Raw genomic sequence first — 16416 nt, 5'->3', positions numbered from 1 at the left:
AATACTCACACAAAAAAAAACAAATAAATGAATACACATAATTGTAGATGTGCGCTCAAAACACCATCTTCTTATGGCAAGAATAATGCAAATGATGGAGAACACTGATGGATCCAGATTCAAATTTTATTTGTTTGTTTTGTTTATTTATTTATAAATTTTCTTAGTTAACATATAGTGCAATATTGGTTTCTGAAGTAGGATTCAGTGATTCATCACTTACATACAACACAGGTCTTTTTCAATGAACACATCCAGAATCTACGATAACCATAGGTCCTGGATTGCTTGTGGGAACTTTTTATCAAGAGATAGTGAGGCCACAAATACAATCTGAAAGAGATGTTTTATCAAACTCTGAAATTCAGGAGCTCCATCAGCCTGCTTCTGCATTACAGTCCAGTTTGTGAATTATTTTCCCTCACTCTGTTGCAGAGACCACACAGATTTTCAAAGGAACCTTAAATCAATTACTATGGTTGTGTCTGATAATACAGAAAGATCAGCTTCAGTTAAAATAGAAAAGAGAGAGAATGGAGCAATCACCAAACCTGTCATGGCCACAGGGCTGCAAGAGTAAATAGTCCTCAACAGTAGTACAGGGCAGCCTCCTGTTGGAGAATGCTCAGCCCCAGATCTCTTTAAGTAGGTGCAGGAAGCTGCAATGTAGGCAAAACAGGTTGTATATTGTGAAAATTTTGTAAGGAAAACCAACCTACAGTTGTACATGTAGCAGCCATGAATAAAGCTTAATATTACAGTGACCTAATATGGTCACATGGATTAATACAGAGCATTTTCAGGTTGTAAATATCAGGGTTTGACTCCTGAAGTCATCATTGGTAAGGAGCACTATTACATTTTTGTGCTTTTTTCAGTCTTACAGGTTTACCACTGGAATGGCCAAGTAATGGGAATAATTCTATATTCTTCATAGGTGGATTGGACACAACTACAGACAAATTTTATTCTTTTCAAATTTCTTCATGGAAATATCTGAGGAAACATGAAAAAGTGTTCCTGAAATGTAAACATTTTCTAGGCATAAAAGAATGATGTTGACAGTATATGATTTTGACAATAGCTTCATATAAAAATGAGAGGAGAACATCAATGCAATGATTTGCATTTTTATAGAAATTTATAACTTTAAATTATTTTTGAAATAAAGGAAACATTCTGAAGATAGTAGTTTTATTTGCCAACTTTTAATTTGGGGATTTTTTTTTTGTTTTTAAAATATTTTTAATTGAAACTCCAGTTTGTTAACATACAGTGTAATACTAGTTTCAGGTGCAGAATTTAGTGATTCAGTACACCCAGTGATACAACACCCAGTGTTCATCACAAGGGCACTCCTTAATCCCCATCTCATCTATTTACTCTATCCCCTGCCACTTACCTCCCCTTTTATAACCATCACTTTGTTCTCTGTAGTTCAGCCAGTTTCTTGGTTTTCCTCTTTCCCCCCCTCCATGTTCATTTGCCTTGTTTCTTGAATTCCACATATAAGCAAATTTTTTAAAAAACTTTATTTTTATATATGAGGAAAATCCAGCAGAAGATACTCTTTGGGATAATGTAAAAGAGTTCTGGGAAAGACAATAATATACTCTCACTGATCAAGTAATAGGACTAGATATAGTGACAGGACTAATAAGCAGAGAGGATACTGCAAAAATATTTGACAAAATTAAATATCAGGTCAATATGCCTGGAGTGCAGAACCATTGATCATGCTCACAAACTAGTATATTAAAAGTCTTAAATGGCAGACAGAGCAACTTTAGAGAGCCATTTTAGGTATTGATGTATCTGATAGCAATTATCAACAATCTGTGTTGAAGACAGCATCTTTAGCTATCAGTGCTTGTCACAATGAAGGAAGATGTAAAAATAACAAGTTGAAATTAATTCTGGCCCCAAAATTAGTCACTTTGGGTCATAATACCAGGCATGGAAAATGGCTGACCCAATGCACAGTATCTACATTACCATACAATTTACTGCAGTAGAGACATCATTATTTGACACATTCCTTGATTATTAACACATTGTGGTACTCATATATGCTTACCAGGATTAAGGTAAATGTCAATAAAGTAAAGGCATGAAATGTTTGTAACTTGACATCACAGCAATTTCCTGAGGGGTTCTGAGCTGTGGTTTTTAAACCAAAATGAATTAGTCTACCATTTTTCTTTCAAAACTGCTTGTAAATATCCTGAATGCTATTCAAGCCACTCCATCCCTATAGTGTTTATATAACTGTTTCCTGGTGTATTTAATTACTGCCTTTCATGAAGGATTGGATTCTGTGAAGTGGTGAGAGTGAGAAGGTGAATCAAGCTATTTAGAGATTAAAAATAGAAATCTTGAATAGAAATTCCAGTATTCATTGAAGTTGAAATCTTAACAGGCAAGATGGTAGAAGAGTAGGGGTCCTCAACTCACCTGGTCCCAGAAATTTACCTAGATGATTTTCAAAACATCCTGAACACCTACAATTTGGTCTGAGATTTAAAGAGAGAAGAGCTGGAATGCTACAGAAGGAAAAGTTTTCCTTCTAACAAGGTAGGAAGGTGGAAAAAAATATACTAAAAAGAATAAAGTGGGAGGGGTCACTGCAACTAGCAGGGCTAAAGTGGAGCAGCGAAAGCCTCCAGGACCAGAAAGCCCAGTACTGGAGAAGCAGGATCCTTAAAAATCCATGCCGGAGTTTTCCCGGATGGAAAATAGCTTAGCATGGAAATCAGGCAAATCCCAGGAGGGGAAGTGAAGCCTCAAGATTCCTGGAATCAGAGGTAGGGGGCAAGATGGCGGAAGAGCAGGGTCCCCAAGTCACCTGTCCCCACCAAATTACCTAGATAACCTTCAAATCATCCTGAAAATCTACGAATTCGGCCTGAGATGTAAAGAGAGACCAGCTGGAATGCTACAGCGAGAAGAGTTCGCGCTTCTATCAGGTAGGAAGACGGGGAAAAAGAAATAAAGAAACAAAAGGCCTCCGAGGGGGAGGGGCCCCGCGAGGAGCCGGGCTGAGGCCGGGGCGAGTGTCCCCAGGACAGGAGAGCCCCGTCCCGGAGGAGCAGGAGCTGCACCAACCTTCCCGGGCGGAAAGGGGCTCGCAGGGAGTTGGAGCAGGACCCAGGAGGGCGGGGATGCCCTCGGGCTCCCGGGACACTAACAGACACCTGCGCCCGCGGAGAGTGCGCCGAGCTCCCTAAGGGCTGCAGCGCGCACGGCGGGACCGGAGCAGCTCGGAGGGGCTCGGGCGGCGGCTCCAGGGAGGGGGCTGCGGGGCGGGAGCGCAAATCCAACAGCGCAGGCCCCGGAGCACAGGGCGCCGGGACACAGCCCAGGATCCGGCCTCCCCCGGGACAGGCAGAGGCCGGGAGGGCCCAGGACAGCGAGGACGCTCCTGCCCCGAGCTGAGCAGATCAGCGGCCCCGCCCCGGAGCCTCCAGGCCCTGCAGACAGAGTAGCCCCGTAGTTCCTGCGGAGGCTGAATCCAGGCTTCCAGAGTTGCCATAGCAACTGCGGCTGTTCCTCCTGGGGCCTCACGGGGTAAACAACCCCCGCTGAGCCCTGCAGCAGGCAGGGGCAGAGCAGCTCCCCAAGTGCTAACACCTGAAAATCAGCACAGCAGGCCCCTCCCCCAGAAGACCAGCTAGACGGACCAGTGATACTCCCCCGTGTTCCAATACAACTTGTTTTTGGCCACTCTGCACTGAGCAAAATGACTAGAAGGAAAACCTCACCTCAAAAGAAAGAATCAGAAACAGCCCTCTCTCCCACAGAGTTACAAAATCTGGATTACACTTCAATGTCAGAAAGCCAATTCAGAAGCACTATTATACAGCTACTGGTGGCTCTAGAAAAAAGCATTAAGGACTCACGAGACTTCATGACTGCAGAATTTAGATCCAATCAGGCAGAAATTAAAAATCAATTGAATGAGATGCAATCCAAACTAGAAGTCCTAACGACGAGGGTTAACGAGGTGGAAGAACGAGTGAGTGACATAGAAGACAAGTTAATGGCAAAGAGGGAAACTGAGGAAAAAAGAGACAGACAATTAAAAGACCATGAAGACAGATTAAGGGAAATAAGTGACAGCCTAAGGAAGAAAAACCTACGTTTAACTGGGGTTCCCGAGGGCGCCGAAAGGGACAGAGGGCCAGAATATGTATTTGAACAAATCCTAGCTGAAAACTTTCCCAATCTGGGAAGGGAAACAGGCATTCAGATCCAGGAAATAGAGAGATCCCCCCTAAAATCAATAAAAACCGTTCAACACCTCGACATCTAATAGTGAAGCTTGCAAATTCCAAAGATAAAGAGAAGATCCTTAAAGCAGCAAGAGACAAGAAGTCCCTGACTTTCATGGGGAGGAATATTAGGGTAACAGCAGACCTCTCCACAGAGACCTGGCAGGCCAGAAAGGGCTGGCAGGATATATTCAGGGTCCTAAATGAGAAGAACATGCAACCAAGAATACTTTATCCAGCAAGGCTCTCATTCAAAATGGAAGGGGAGATAAAGAGCTTCCAAGACAGGCAGGAACTGAAAGAATATGTGACCTCCAAACCAGCTCTGCAAGAAATTTTAAGGGGGACTCTTAAAATTCCCCTTTAAGAAGAAGTTCAGTGGAACAATCCACAAAAACAAGGACTAAATAGATATCATGATGACACTAAACTCATATCTGTCAATAGTAACTCTGAACGTGAACGGGCTTAATGACCCCATCAAAAGGCGCAGGGTTTCAGACTGGATAAGAAAGCAGGACCCATCTATTTGCTGTCTACAAGAGACTCATTTTAGACAGAAGGACACCTACAACCTGAAAATAAAAGGTTGGAGAACCATTTACCATTCAAATGGTTCTCAAAAGAAAGCAGGGGTAGCCATCCTTATATCAGATAAACTAAAATTTACCCCAAAAACTGTAGTGAGAGACGAAGAGGGACACTATATCATACTTAAAGGATCTATCCAGCAAGAGGACTGAACAATCCTCAATATATATGCCCCGAATGTGGGAGCTGCCAAATACTTAAACGAATTATTAACCAAAGATAAGACATCCTTAGATAATAATACACTTATACTTGGTGACTTCAATCTAGCTCTTTCTACTCTCGATAGGTCTCCTAAGCACAACATCTCCAAAGAAACGAGAGCTTTAAATGATACACTGGACCAGATAGATTTCACAGATATCTACAGAACTTTACATCCAAACTCAACTGAATACACATTCTTCTCAAGTGCACATGGAACTTTCTCCAGAATAGACCACATACTGGGTCACAAATCGGGTCTGAACCGATACCAAAAGATTGGGATCGTCCCCTGCATATTCTCAGACCATAACGCCTTGAAATTAGAACTCAATCACAAGAAGAAGTTTGGAAGGACCTCAAACACGTGGAGGTTAAGGACCATCCTGCTAAAAGATAAAAGGGTCAACCAGGAAATTAAGGAAGAATTAAAAAGATTCATGGAAACTAATGAGAATGAAGATACAACTGTTCAAAATCTTTGGGATGCAGCAAAAGCAGTCCTGAGGGGGAAATACATCACAATACAAGCATCCATTCAAAAATTGGAAAGAACTCAAATACAAAAGCTAACCTTACACATAAAGGAGCTAGAGAAGAAGCAGCAAATCGACCCGATGCCCAGCAGAAGAAGAGAGTTAATTAAAATTCGAGCAGAACTCAATGAAATTGAGACCAGAAGAACTGTGGAACAGATCAATAGAACCAGGAGTTGGTTCTTTGAAAGAATTAATAAGATAGATAAACCATTAGCCAACCTTATTAAAAAGAAGAGAGAGAAGACTCAAATTAATAAAATCATGAATGAGAAAGGAGAGATCAATACCAACACCAAGGAAATACAAACGATTTTAAAAACATATTATGAACAGCTCTACGCCAATAAATTAGGCAATCTAGAAGAAATGGACGCATTCCTGGAAAGCCACAAACTACCAAAACTGGAGCAGGAAGAAATAGAAAACCTGAACAGGCCAATAACCAGGGAGGAAATTGAAGCAGTCATCAAAAACCTCCCAAGACACAAGAGTCCAGGGCCAGATGGTTCCCAGGGGAATTCTATCAAACGTTTAAAGAAGAAATCATACCTATTCTACTAAAGCTGTTTGGAAAGATAGAAAGAGATGGAGTACTTCCAAATCATTCTATGAGGCCAGCATCACCTTAATTCCAAAACCAGACAAAGACCCACCAAAAAGGAGAATTACAGACCAATATCCCTGATGAACATGGATGCAAAAATTCTCAACAAGATACTAGCCAATAGGATCCAACAACACATTAAGAAAATTATTCACCATGACCAAGTAGGATTTATCCCGGGACACAAGGCTGGTTCAACACTCGTAAAACAATCAATGTGATTCATCATATCAGCAAGAGAAAAACCAAGAACCATATGACCTCTCATTAGATGCAGAGAAAGCATTTGACAAAATACAGCATCCATTCCTGATCAAAACTCTTCAGAGTGTAGGGATAGAGGGAACTTTCCTCGACATCTTAAAAGCCATCTACGAAAAGCCCACAGCAAATATCATTCTCAATGGGGAAGCACTGGGAGCCTTTCCCCTAAGATCAGGAACAAGACAGGGATGTCCACTCTCACCACTGCTATTCAACATAGTATTGGAAGTCCTAGCCTCAGCAATCAGACAACAAAAAGACATTAAAGGCATTCAAATTGGCAAAGAAGAAGTCAAACTCTCCCTCTTCGCCGATGACATGATACTCTACATAGAAAACCCAAAAGCCTCCACCCCAAGATTGCTAGAACTCATACAGCAATTTGGTAGCGTGGCAGGATACAAAATCAATGCCCAGAAATCAATAGCATTCCTATACACTAACAATGAGACTGAAGAAAGAGAAATTAAGGAGTCAATCCCATTTACAATTGCACCCAAAAGCACAAGATACTTAGGAATAAACCTAACCAAAGAGGTAAAGGATCTATACCCTAAAAACTATAGAACACTTCTGAAAGAAACTGAGGAAGACACAAAGAGATGGAAAAATATTCCATGCTCATGGATTGGCAGAATTAATATTGTGAAAATGTCAATGTTACCCAGGGCAATTTACACGTTTAATGCAATCCCTATCAAAATACCATGGACTTTCTTCAGAGACTTAGAACAAATTATTTTAAGATTTGTGTGGAATCAGAAAAGACCCCGAATAGCCAGGGGAATTTTAAAAAAGAAAACCATATCTGGGGGCATCACAATGCCAGATTTCAGGTTGTACTACAAAGCTGTGGTCATCAAGACAGTGTGGTACTGGCACAAAAACAGACACATAGATCAATGGAACAGAATAGAGAACCCAGAAGTGGACCCTGAACTTTATGGTCAACTAATATTCGATAAAGGAGGAAAGACTATCCACTGGAAGAAAGACAGTCTCTTCAATAAATGGTGCTGGGAAAATTGGACATCCACATGCAGAAGAATGAAACTAGACCACTCTCTTGCACCATACACAAAGATAAACTCAAAATGGATGAAAGATCTAAATGTGAGACAAGATTCCATCAAAATCCTAGAGGAGAACACAGGCAACACCCTTTTTGAACTTGGCCACAGTAACTTCTTGCAAGATACATCCACGAAAGCAAAAGAAACAAAAGCAAAAATGAACTATTGGGACTTCATCAAGATAAGAAGCTTTTGCACAGCAAAGGATACAGTCAACAAAACTCAAAGACAACCTACAGAATGGGAGAAGATATTTGCAAATGACTTATCAGATAAAGGGCTAGTTTCCAAGATCTATAAAGAACTTATTAAACTCAACAGCAAAGAAACAAACAATCCAATCATGAAATGGGCAAAAGACATGAAGAGAAATCTCACAGAGGAAGACATAGACATGGCCAACATGCACATGAGAAAATGCTCTGCATCACTTGCCATCAGGGAAATACAAATCAAAACCACAATGAGATACCACCTCACACCAGTGAGAATGGGGAAAATTAACAAGGCAGGAAACAACAAATGTTGGAGAGGATGCGGAGAAAAGGGAACACTCTTACACTGTTGGTGGGAATGTGAACTGGTGCAGCCACTCTGGAAAACTGTGTGGAGGTTCCTCAAAGAATTAAAAATAGACCTGCCCTACGACCCAGCAATTGCACTGTTAGGGATTTACCCCAAAGATTCAGATGCAATGAAACGCCGGGACACCTGCACCCCAATGTTTATAGCAGCAATGTCCACAATAGCCAAACTGTGGAAGGAGCCTCGGTGCCCATCGAAAGATGAATGGATAAAGAAGATGTGGTTTATGTATACAATGGAATATTACTCAGCCATTAGAAACGACAAATACCCACCATTTGCTTCAACGTGGATGGAACTGGAGGGTATTATGCTGAGTGAAGTAAGTCAATCGGAGAAGGACAAACAGTGTATGTTCTCATTCATTTGGGGAATATGAATAATAGTGAAAGGGAATATAAGGGAAGGGAGAAGAAATGTGTGGGAAATATCAGAAAGGGAGACAGAACATAAAGACTTCTAACTCTGGGAAATGAACTAGGGGTGGTGGAAGGGGAGGAGGGCGTGGGGTGGGGGTGAATGGGTGACGGGCACTGAGGGGGACACTTGACGGGATGAGCACTGGGTGTTATTCTGTATGTTGGTAAATTGAACACCAATAAAAATTAATTTATTAAAAAAATTTAAAAAAAAACTGGAAAAAACTCAAATACCCAAAGCTAACCTCACACCTAAAAAAACTGGAGAAAGAACGGCAAGTAAAACCTACAGGAAGCAGAAAAAGGGAGATAATAAAGATTCAAGCAGAACTCAATGACATAGAGACCACAAGAACTGTAGAACAGATAAACAGAACCAGGAGTTGGTTTTTTGAAAGAATTCATAAGATAGATAAACCCCTAGCCAGCTTTATTAAAAAGAAAAAAGACTAAAATTAATAAAATTATGTATGAAACAGGAGAGATCACAACCAGTACCAAAAAAACACAATCTAATTTAAAAATGTATTATGAGCAGCTATATGCCAACAAATTGAGCAATCTACAAGAAATGGATGCATTTCTGGAAATGCACAAATTACCAAAACTGGAACAGGAAGAAACAGAAAAACTGAACAGGCCAATAAACAGTGAGGAAACTGAAGCAGTCATCATGACACAAAAGTCCAGGGCCAGGTGGCTTCTCAGGGGAATTCTATCAAATGTTTAAAGAAGAAATGACACCTATTCTACTAAAGCTGTTCTGAAGGATAGAAAGGGAGGGAATACTTCCAAACTTGTTTTATAAGGCCAGCATTACCTTGATTCCAAAACCAGACAAAGACCCCACCAAAAAGGAGAATTATAGACCAATATCCCTGATGAACACAGATGCAAAAATTCTCAACAAGATATTAGCTATAGGATCCAACAATACATTAAGAGGATCATTCACTATGACCAAGTGGGATTTATCCCCGGGATGCAAGGTTGGTTCAACCCTCATAAAAGAATCAATGTTATAGATCACATCAACAAGAGAAAAAACAAGAACCACATAATCCTCTCAGTAGATGCAGAGAAAGCATTTGACAAAATATAGCATCCATTCCTGATCAAAACTCTTCAGAGTGTAGGTATAGAGGGTACATTCCTCAGCATTTTAAAAGCCATCTATGAAAAGCCCACAGGTAATACCATTCTCAATGGTGTAAAACTGAAAGCCTTTCCCCTAAGATCAGGAACACAACAGGGATGTTCACTCTCACCACTGTTATTCAACATAGTACTAGAAGTCCTAGCCTCAGCAATCAGACAACAAAAAGAAATAAAACACATTCAAATTGGCAAAGAAGTCCATCTCTCCCTCTTCACAGATGATATGATACTGTATATAGAAAACACAAAGACTCCACCCCAAGATTGCTAGAACTCATACAGCAATTTGGCAATGTGTCAGGATACAAATCAATGCACAGGTATAAGTGGCATTTCTGTGCACTAACAATGAGACTCAAGAAAGAGAATTAAGGAATCAATCCCATTAACAATTGCATAAAAAAGCATAAGATACCTACAAATAAACATAACCAAAGAGGTAAAGGATTTATACCCTAAAAACTACAGAATATTTCTGAAAGGAATTGAGGGGCAGCCCGGGTGGCTCAGCAGTTTATCGCCACCTTCAGCCCAGGGTGTGATCCTGGAGACCCGGGATTGAGTCCCACATCAGGCTCCCTCCTCTCTCTCTCTATGTCTCTCATGAATAAATAAATTAAATCTTAAAAAAAAAAAAAGAAATTGAGGAAGACAGAAAGATGGAAAAACATTCCATGCTCATCGATGGAAGAATTAATATTGTGAACATGTCTATGCTACCAGGGCAATTTACACGTTCAACGCAATCCCTATCAAAATTCCATGGACTTTCTTCAGATAGTTGCAAGAACTTAAGTTGTCCAACTTAAGTTGTCTGTCCCCTTCAGATAGTTGGAACATCTTCAGATTTGTGTGGAATCAGAAAAGACCACGAATAGCCAGGGAAATACTGAAAAAGAAAACCAGAGCCAGGGGCATCACAATGCCAGATTTTTTGTATTACAAAGCTGCGTTCATCAAGACAGTTTAGTAGTGGCACAAAAACAGACCCATAGATCAATGGAACAGAGTAGAGGACCCAGAAATGGGCCCTCAACTCTATGGTCAACTAATATTCGACAAAGCAGGAACGAATATCCCCTGGAAAAAGTACAGTCTCTTCAATACATGGTGCTGGGAAAATTGGACAGCCACATGCAGAAGAATGAAACTAGACCATTCTCTTACCTCAGACCCAAAGATAACCTCAAAATGGATGAAAGATCTAAATGTCCATCAAAATCCTAGAGAAGAACACAGGCAACACCCTTTTTGAACTTGGCTACAGCAACTTCTTGCAACATACATCTATGAAGGTAAAGGAAAAAAAGCAAAAATGAACTACTGAGACTTACTCAAGATAAAAAGCTTCTGCACAGCAAAAGAAACAGTCAACAAAACTAAAAGACAACCTACAGAATGGGAGTAGATATTTGCAAATTACACATCAGATAAAGGGCTATATCCAAGATCTATAAAGAGCTTATTAAACTCAACACCCAAGAAACAAACAATCCAATCATCAAATGGGCAAAGGACTGGAACAGGAATTTACCAAAGAAGACATACACATGGCCAACAAGCACATGAAAAAATGCTCCACATCCCTTGCCATCAGCGAAACACATATCAAAACGACAATGAGATACCATCTCACACCAATGAGAATGGTGAAAATTAACAAGACAAGAAATAACAGATGTTGGAGAGGATATGGAGAAGGGGGGACCCTCTTGCACTGTTGGTGGGAAGGTGAACTGGTGCAGCCACTCTTGGAAAACTGTGTGGAGGTTCCTCAAAGAGTTAAAAATAGAGCTACCCTACTACCCAGCAATTGCACTACTGGGGATTTACCCCAAAGATACAAGTGTAGCGAAACGCTGGGACACCTGACCCCAATGTTCACAGCAGCAATATCTACAATAGCCAAATTGTGGAAAGAGCCATGGTGTCCTTGAACAGATGGATGGATAGAGAAGATGTGGTCAATATAGACAATGGAATATTACTCAGCCATTAGAAACGATGAATACCCCCTATATGCTTCGATGTGGATGGAACTGGAGGATACTATGCTGAGTGAAGTAAGTCAATTGGAGAAGGACAATCATTATATGGTTTTACTTATAGAGGGAATATAAAAAGTAGTGAAGATATTATAGGGGAAAGGAGAGAAAATGATTGGGAAAAATTAGAGAGGGAGACAAACCATGAGAAACTCTTAACTCTTGGAAACGAACAAGGGGTGGTGGAAGGGGAGGTGACCAGGGGCATAGGGGGACTGGGTGATAGGCAGTGAGGAGGGCACTTGATGGGATGAGCACTGGGTGTTATACTATATGTTGGCAAATCGAATTTCAGTTTAAAAAAAAAAAAGGCAAAAAAAAAAAATCTCTGCAGACCAGTATCTCCCATGATAGAAAAGTAAATATCCTCAAAAAAAAATAGCATCAAAAAGAACAATGCAATATATAAAAAGAAATGATATATTAGATCAAGGGGGATTCATCCCAAGAATACACACTGTTGTGATATTTAAAACTCAATGTTATCCATCATATTAATCACTTATTGAATTAAAACCATACAATCACATAATTTAAGACAAATACTACTTCACAAAATTCAGAATGGATCCATTAACCTATTGTAAAGGGAATCTATAAACAGCCTAGAACTAACACTGTACTTAAGAGAGAGAATACTTAAACCCTAAGATTAGAAAAAGTCAAGAATGTCTACCGTCAGTGCCTCTATTCCAGACTGTACTGGAAGTTCTAACCAATAGCAATATGGCAAGAACAGAAATAAAAGATACAAAATATACATTGAGAACCACAGAAACATCTTCAGAAAAGTTCCTTAGTATTTTCAGCAAGGGAAAACTACAAAGCCAATACTAAAGCCAATCATACACAATTACTATTAGAATTTTTAAGTCAAACAAAGAATATAATTTACCATGATGCTGAAAACAAAAAACGAAAATACTTGGTATCTGTATGCTGAAAACTACTGATCAAAGAAATCATAAGTAAAAGGAGGTATTTTTTTGTTGTTGTAAAGCAATGGTCTTTATTTTTTTAATTTAAATTCAAGTTGCCAACATACAGTATAACACCCAGTGCTCATCCCATCAAATGCCCTCCTCAGTGCCTGTCACCCAATTACCCACCCCCACCCACCTCCCATTCCACAACCCTTTGTTTCCCAGAGTCAGGAGTCTTGCATAGTTTGTCTCCCTCTCTAACTGTCCCACTTAATTGATGTATATGTCCTTTATGGATTGGAAGACTCCAATCTTTTTAAGATGTTAAACCTCTGTGTTTTATAAATTCAATACATGCCCAATTGAAAAACTGGCATGCTTTTTGTAAATATCAAAAAGCTTGTTTTAGGGGAACCTGGGTGGCTCAGTGGTTGAGCGTCTGCCTTTAGCTCATGCCATGATTCTGGGGTCCTGATCAAGTCCTGCATTGGGCTCCCTTTGGGGAGCCTGCTTTTCCCTCTTCCTATGTCTCTGCCTCTCTCTGTGTCTCTCATGAATAAATAAAAAATTTTAAAAAAAATGCATGTTTTAAAATATATACAGAAGAAAGTTGGTGGACTTACATTACCTGATTTCAAGACCTAATTAAGAATCTAGAATGGTGGTGATCCCTGGGTGGCTCAGTGGTTTAGCACCCAGGATTGAGTCCCACGTCAGGCTCCCTGCATGGAGACTGCTTCTCCCTCTGCCTGTGTCTCTGTTTCTCTCTTTCTTTCTGTGTCTCTCATGAACAAATAAATAAATAATCTATTAAAAAAAAGAATCTAGAATAGTAACATTAATGTGGATATGAAGTATATATGGATATGAAGATGAATAAATAAAAAAAGAGATACCACAGAAATAGTCTTAAATGTACAGAATATAGGTACAATCATATACGCATAAACTTATGTACCATATACAAAATATACATTTATCCATTTTTTCAGAACAAGCATTCAGAACTGAAATGCTAGTCAGTAGGGAAAGGATAATCTTTTCGATAAATGGCACTAGAATAACTGGATTCTCATTTTTAAAAATTTAAACTTGACACATATCCTGTCTATGAAAACTAACGCCAAATGAATTACAAAACATAAAATATGAAATTTAAAAATTTCTAGAAGAAAACATGAATAAATCTGTCTTTACTTTGAGTTTGGATATTTCTAGACAGAACAAATATAAGATCCTTAAGAGAAAATCAAAGAGTTGAATATTCAATTTTAGCCAACCTCCTCTGAAACAATGCCAACAAAAGAAGTAGAATGCAGTTTCACTATTGCCAAATGTGGACAGAAGTCCATGCTCACCACTAACCCTCCACTGACACCTTTGGGAGGTAGAGGTGTAGGCTGTCACATTAATGATGTGGGGGTTGAGATATCAGGGTCCCCACCAGCCTTCCCCTAACACTAAACGTCCTGTATTTAATTATGTGCCAATGTTCCTAGCTCACCTTGTTTTATAAAATCTTTCAGAATACTACATTTGTTCTATGTGTATATATCATATATTTGTAGATATATACGCACACACACGTATTTAGATATATATATACAAACATACCTATATACATATATAAATATACACACACACAGATATACATATACACACATATATAAGTATATATACATATGTATATATATAGATATATATACAGATATACACATATATGCACACATATACACACATACAGATATATACACACAGATAAAGATATATAGATATATACACACATATACACCTATACATAGGTATACACACATATATAGACATATTTACACAGATATACATATACACACACATATATACACACATATACACGCAGATATACATATATAGATACACATACATATATACAGATACTCATATATATACACATATATACACAATTATAGATATATATAGATATGTATACATATATAGATACATAGGTATATATACATGTATACATATATGTATATATACATACATATATACATAGATATATACACAGATATACGTGTATACATATATAGATATATAAACATACATATATACACAGACATACATGTATATATATACACATATATATACACACAGATATATACACAGATTTCCATGTATACATATACATGTATAGATATACACACATACACCACACACACACACATACATATTCAGCTGTACTTAGCAGGCAGAGTAAAATAGGATATATTTACTGCAATTTTCCCCTGGTTAATACTTTTTATATCTTATTAATCCCTTTCCTAAGCAGAGTCATGACCACATTTTCATTATTATAATATAGAATATTTCTAGTTTTAGGGCCTCTGGGTGGTTCAGTCTGTTAAGTGTCTGCCTTCAGCTCAGGTCATGATCCTAGGGTCCTGGGAATAGGCCCCATACGGGGCTCCTTGCTCAACAGGGAGTCTGTGCTTCTCCCTCTCTCTCTGCTCCCCCTGCCACTGCTCACTCTCTCTCTCAAATAAATAAAATCTTAAAAAAAAAAAAAAGAATATTTCTAGTTTTGCTTTAAAAAGAAATCAGGCCTTTAAGCCACCTGAATCTCATTTTTCATTTCATAAGGTTACTCCGGGATTCTTTCTTCCCACTGTTCTATAGGGATAGTGCCATCTGTCAAAGACCAATTATCTATGAAGCATATACTTTTTTTCTTGAGTTTTCTTTTCTGTTTCACTAATTTATTAAACTATCCTACTTCCAGTTCCACACAACTCTCAGAGCTTTACATATCTGATGGGGCCAATCCTACCACAACCTTCCTATGAACGAGATTTACTTTGATACTGCATTAGATGTTTATAATATTGAATTTATTATATGAGTGCTTCTTTTGTTTTTGTTAGGGTTAGCTAAAATTCATTCATTTTACTCTTTTCTATTCTTTTTTTTTAATTTTTATTTATTTATGATAGTCACACAGAGAGAGAGAGAGGCAGAGACACAGGCAGAGGGAGAAGCAGGTTCCATGCACCGGGAGCCTGACGTGGGATTTGATCCCGGGTCTCCAGGATCACGCCCTGGGCCAAAGGCAGGCGCCAAACCGCTGCGCCACCCAGGGATCCCTACTCTTTTCTATTCTAAGAAACATTCTATAATTTCTCAGTCTTCTAGGTTATCAATTTTTAATTTCACTTTTAAATTCTGTGTGTTAGTATACCTGCTATTATTCTTGCTTAATTTATTACTAGGACTACCAATTTACCTGTTCATTAATTTAGCTATATCCTAAGGTTTATAATATGCACAATTATTTTGTATATGTCATGCAATTTTGGGTTTGATATCGTTTTTAAAATTTTTTTTTAATAGATCTGCCCTACGACCCAGCAATTGCATTACTGGGGATTTACCCCAAAGATACAGATGCAATGAAATGCCGGGACACCTGCACCCCGATGTTTATAGCAGCAATGTCCACATAGCAGCCAAACTGTGGAAGGAGCCTTGGTGTCCATCGAAAGATGAATGGATAAAGAAGATGTGGTTTATGTATACAATGGAATATTACTCAGCCATTAGAAACGACAAATACCCACCATTTGCTTCAACGTGGATGGAACTGGAGGGTATTATGCTGAGTGAAATAAGTCAATCAGAGAAAGACAAACATTATATGGTCTCATTCATTTGGGGAATATAAAAAATAGTGAAAGGGAATAAAGGGGAAAGGAGAAAAAATAAGTGGG

At 38.9% G+C, this 16416-nt stretch overlaps 1 protein-coding gene across 1 annotated transcript in view; it reads right to left on the bottom strand.

Annotated features, from left to right (window-relative positions):
* Positions 1-240: 240 nt before the first annotated feature.
* LOC129499986 (zinc finger protein 69-like) overlaps positions 241-16416 on the bottom strand; it is a 36680-nt gene continuing 20504 nt past the window's right edge. The window contains exon 6 of the mRNA XM_055310147.1: positions 241-996. Coding sequence (XP_055166122.1) covers positions 953-996 — 44 coding nt within the window. The 3' untranslated portion in view covers positions 241-952. The remainder of the gene's footprint in view (positions 997-16416) is intronic.

This window comes from Nyctereutes procyonoides, unplaced genomic scaffold (assembly GCF_905146905.1).
Source record: "Nyctereutes procyonoides isolate TBG_1078 unplaced genomic scaffold, NYPRO_anot_genome, whole genome shotgun sequence".
Taxonomy (NCBI): domain Eukaryota; kingdom Metazoa; phylum Chordata; class Mammalia; order Carnivora; family Canidae; genus Nyctereutes; species Nyctereutes procyonoides.
Note: the sequence above shows the minus strand (reverse complement) of the source record. Positions and strands in the feature narration are given on the sequence as shown.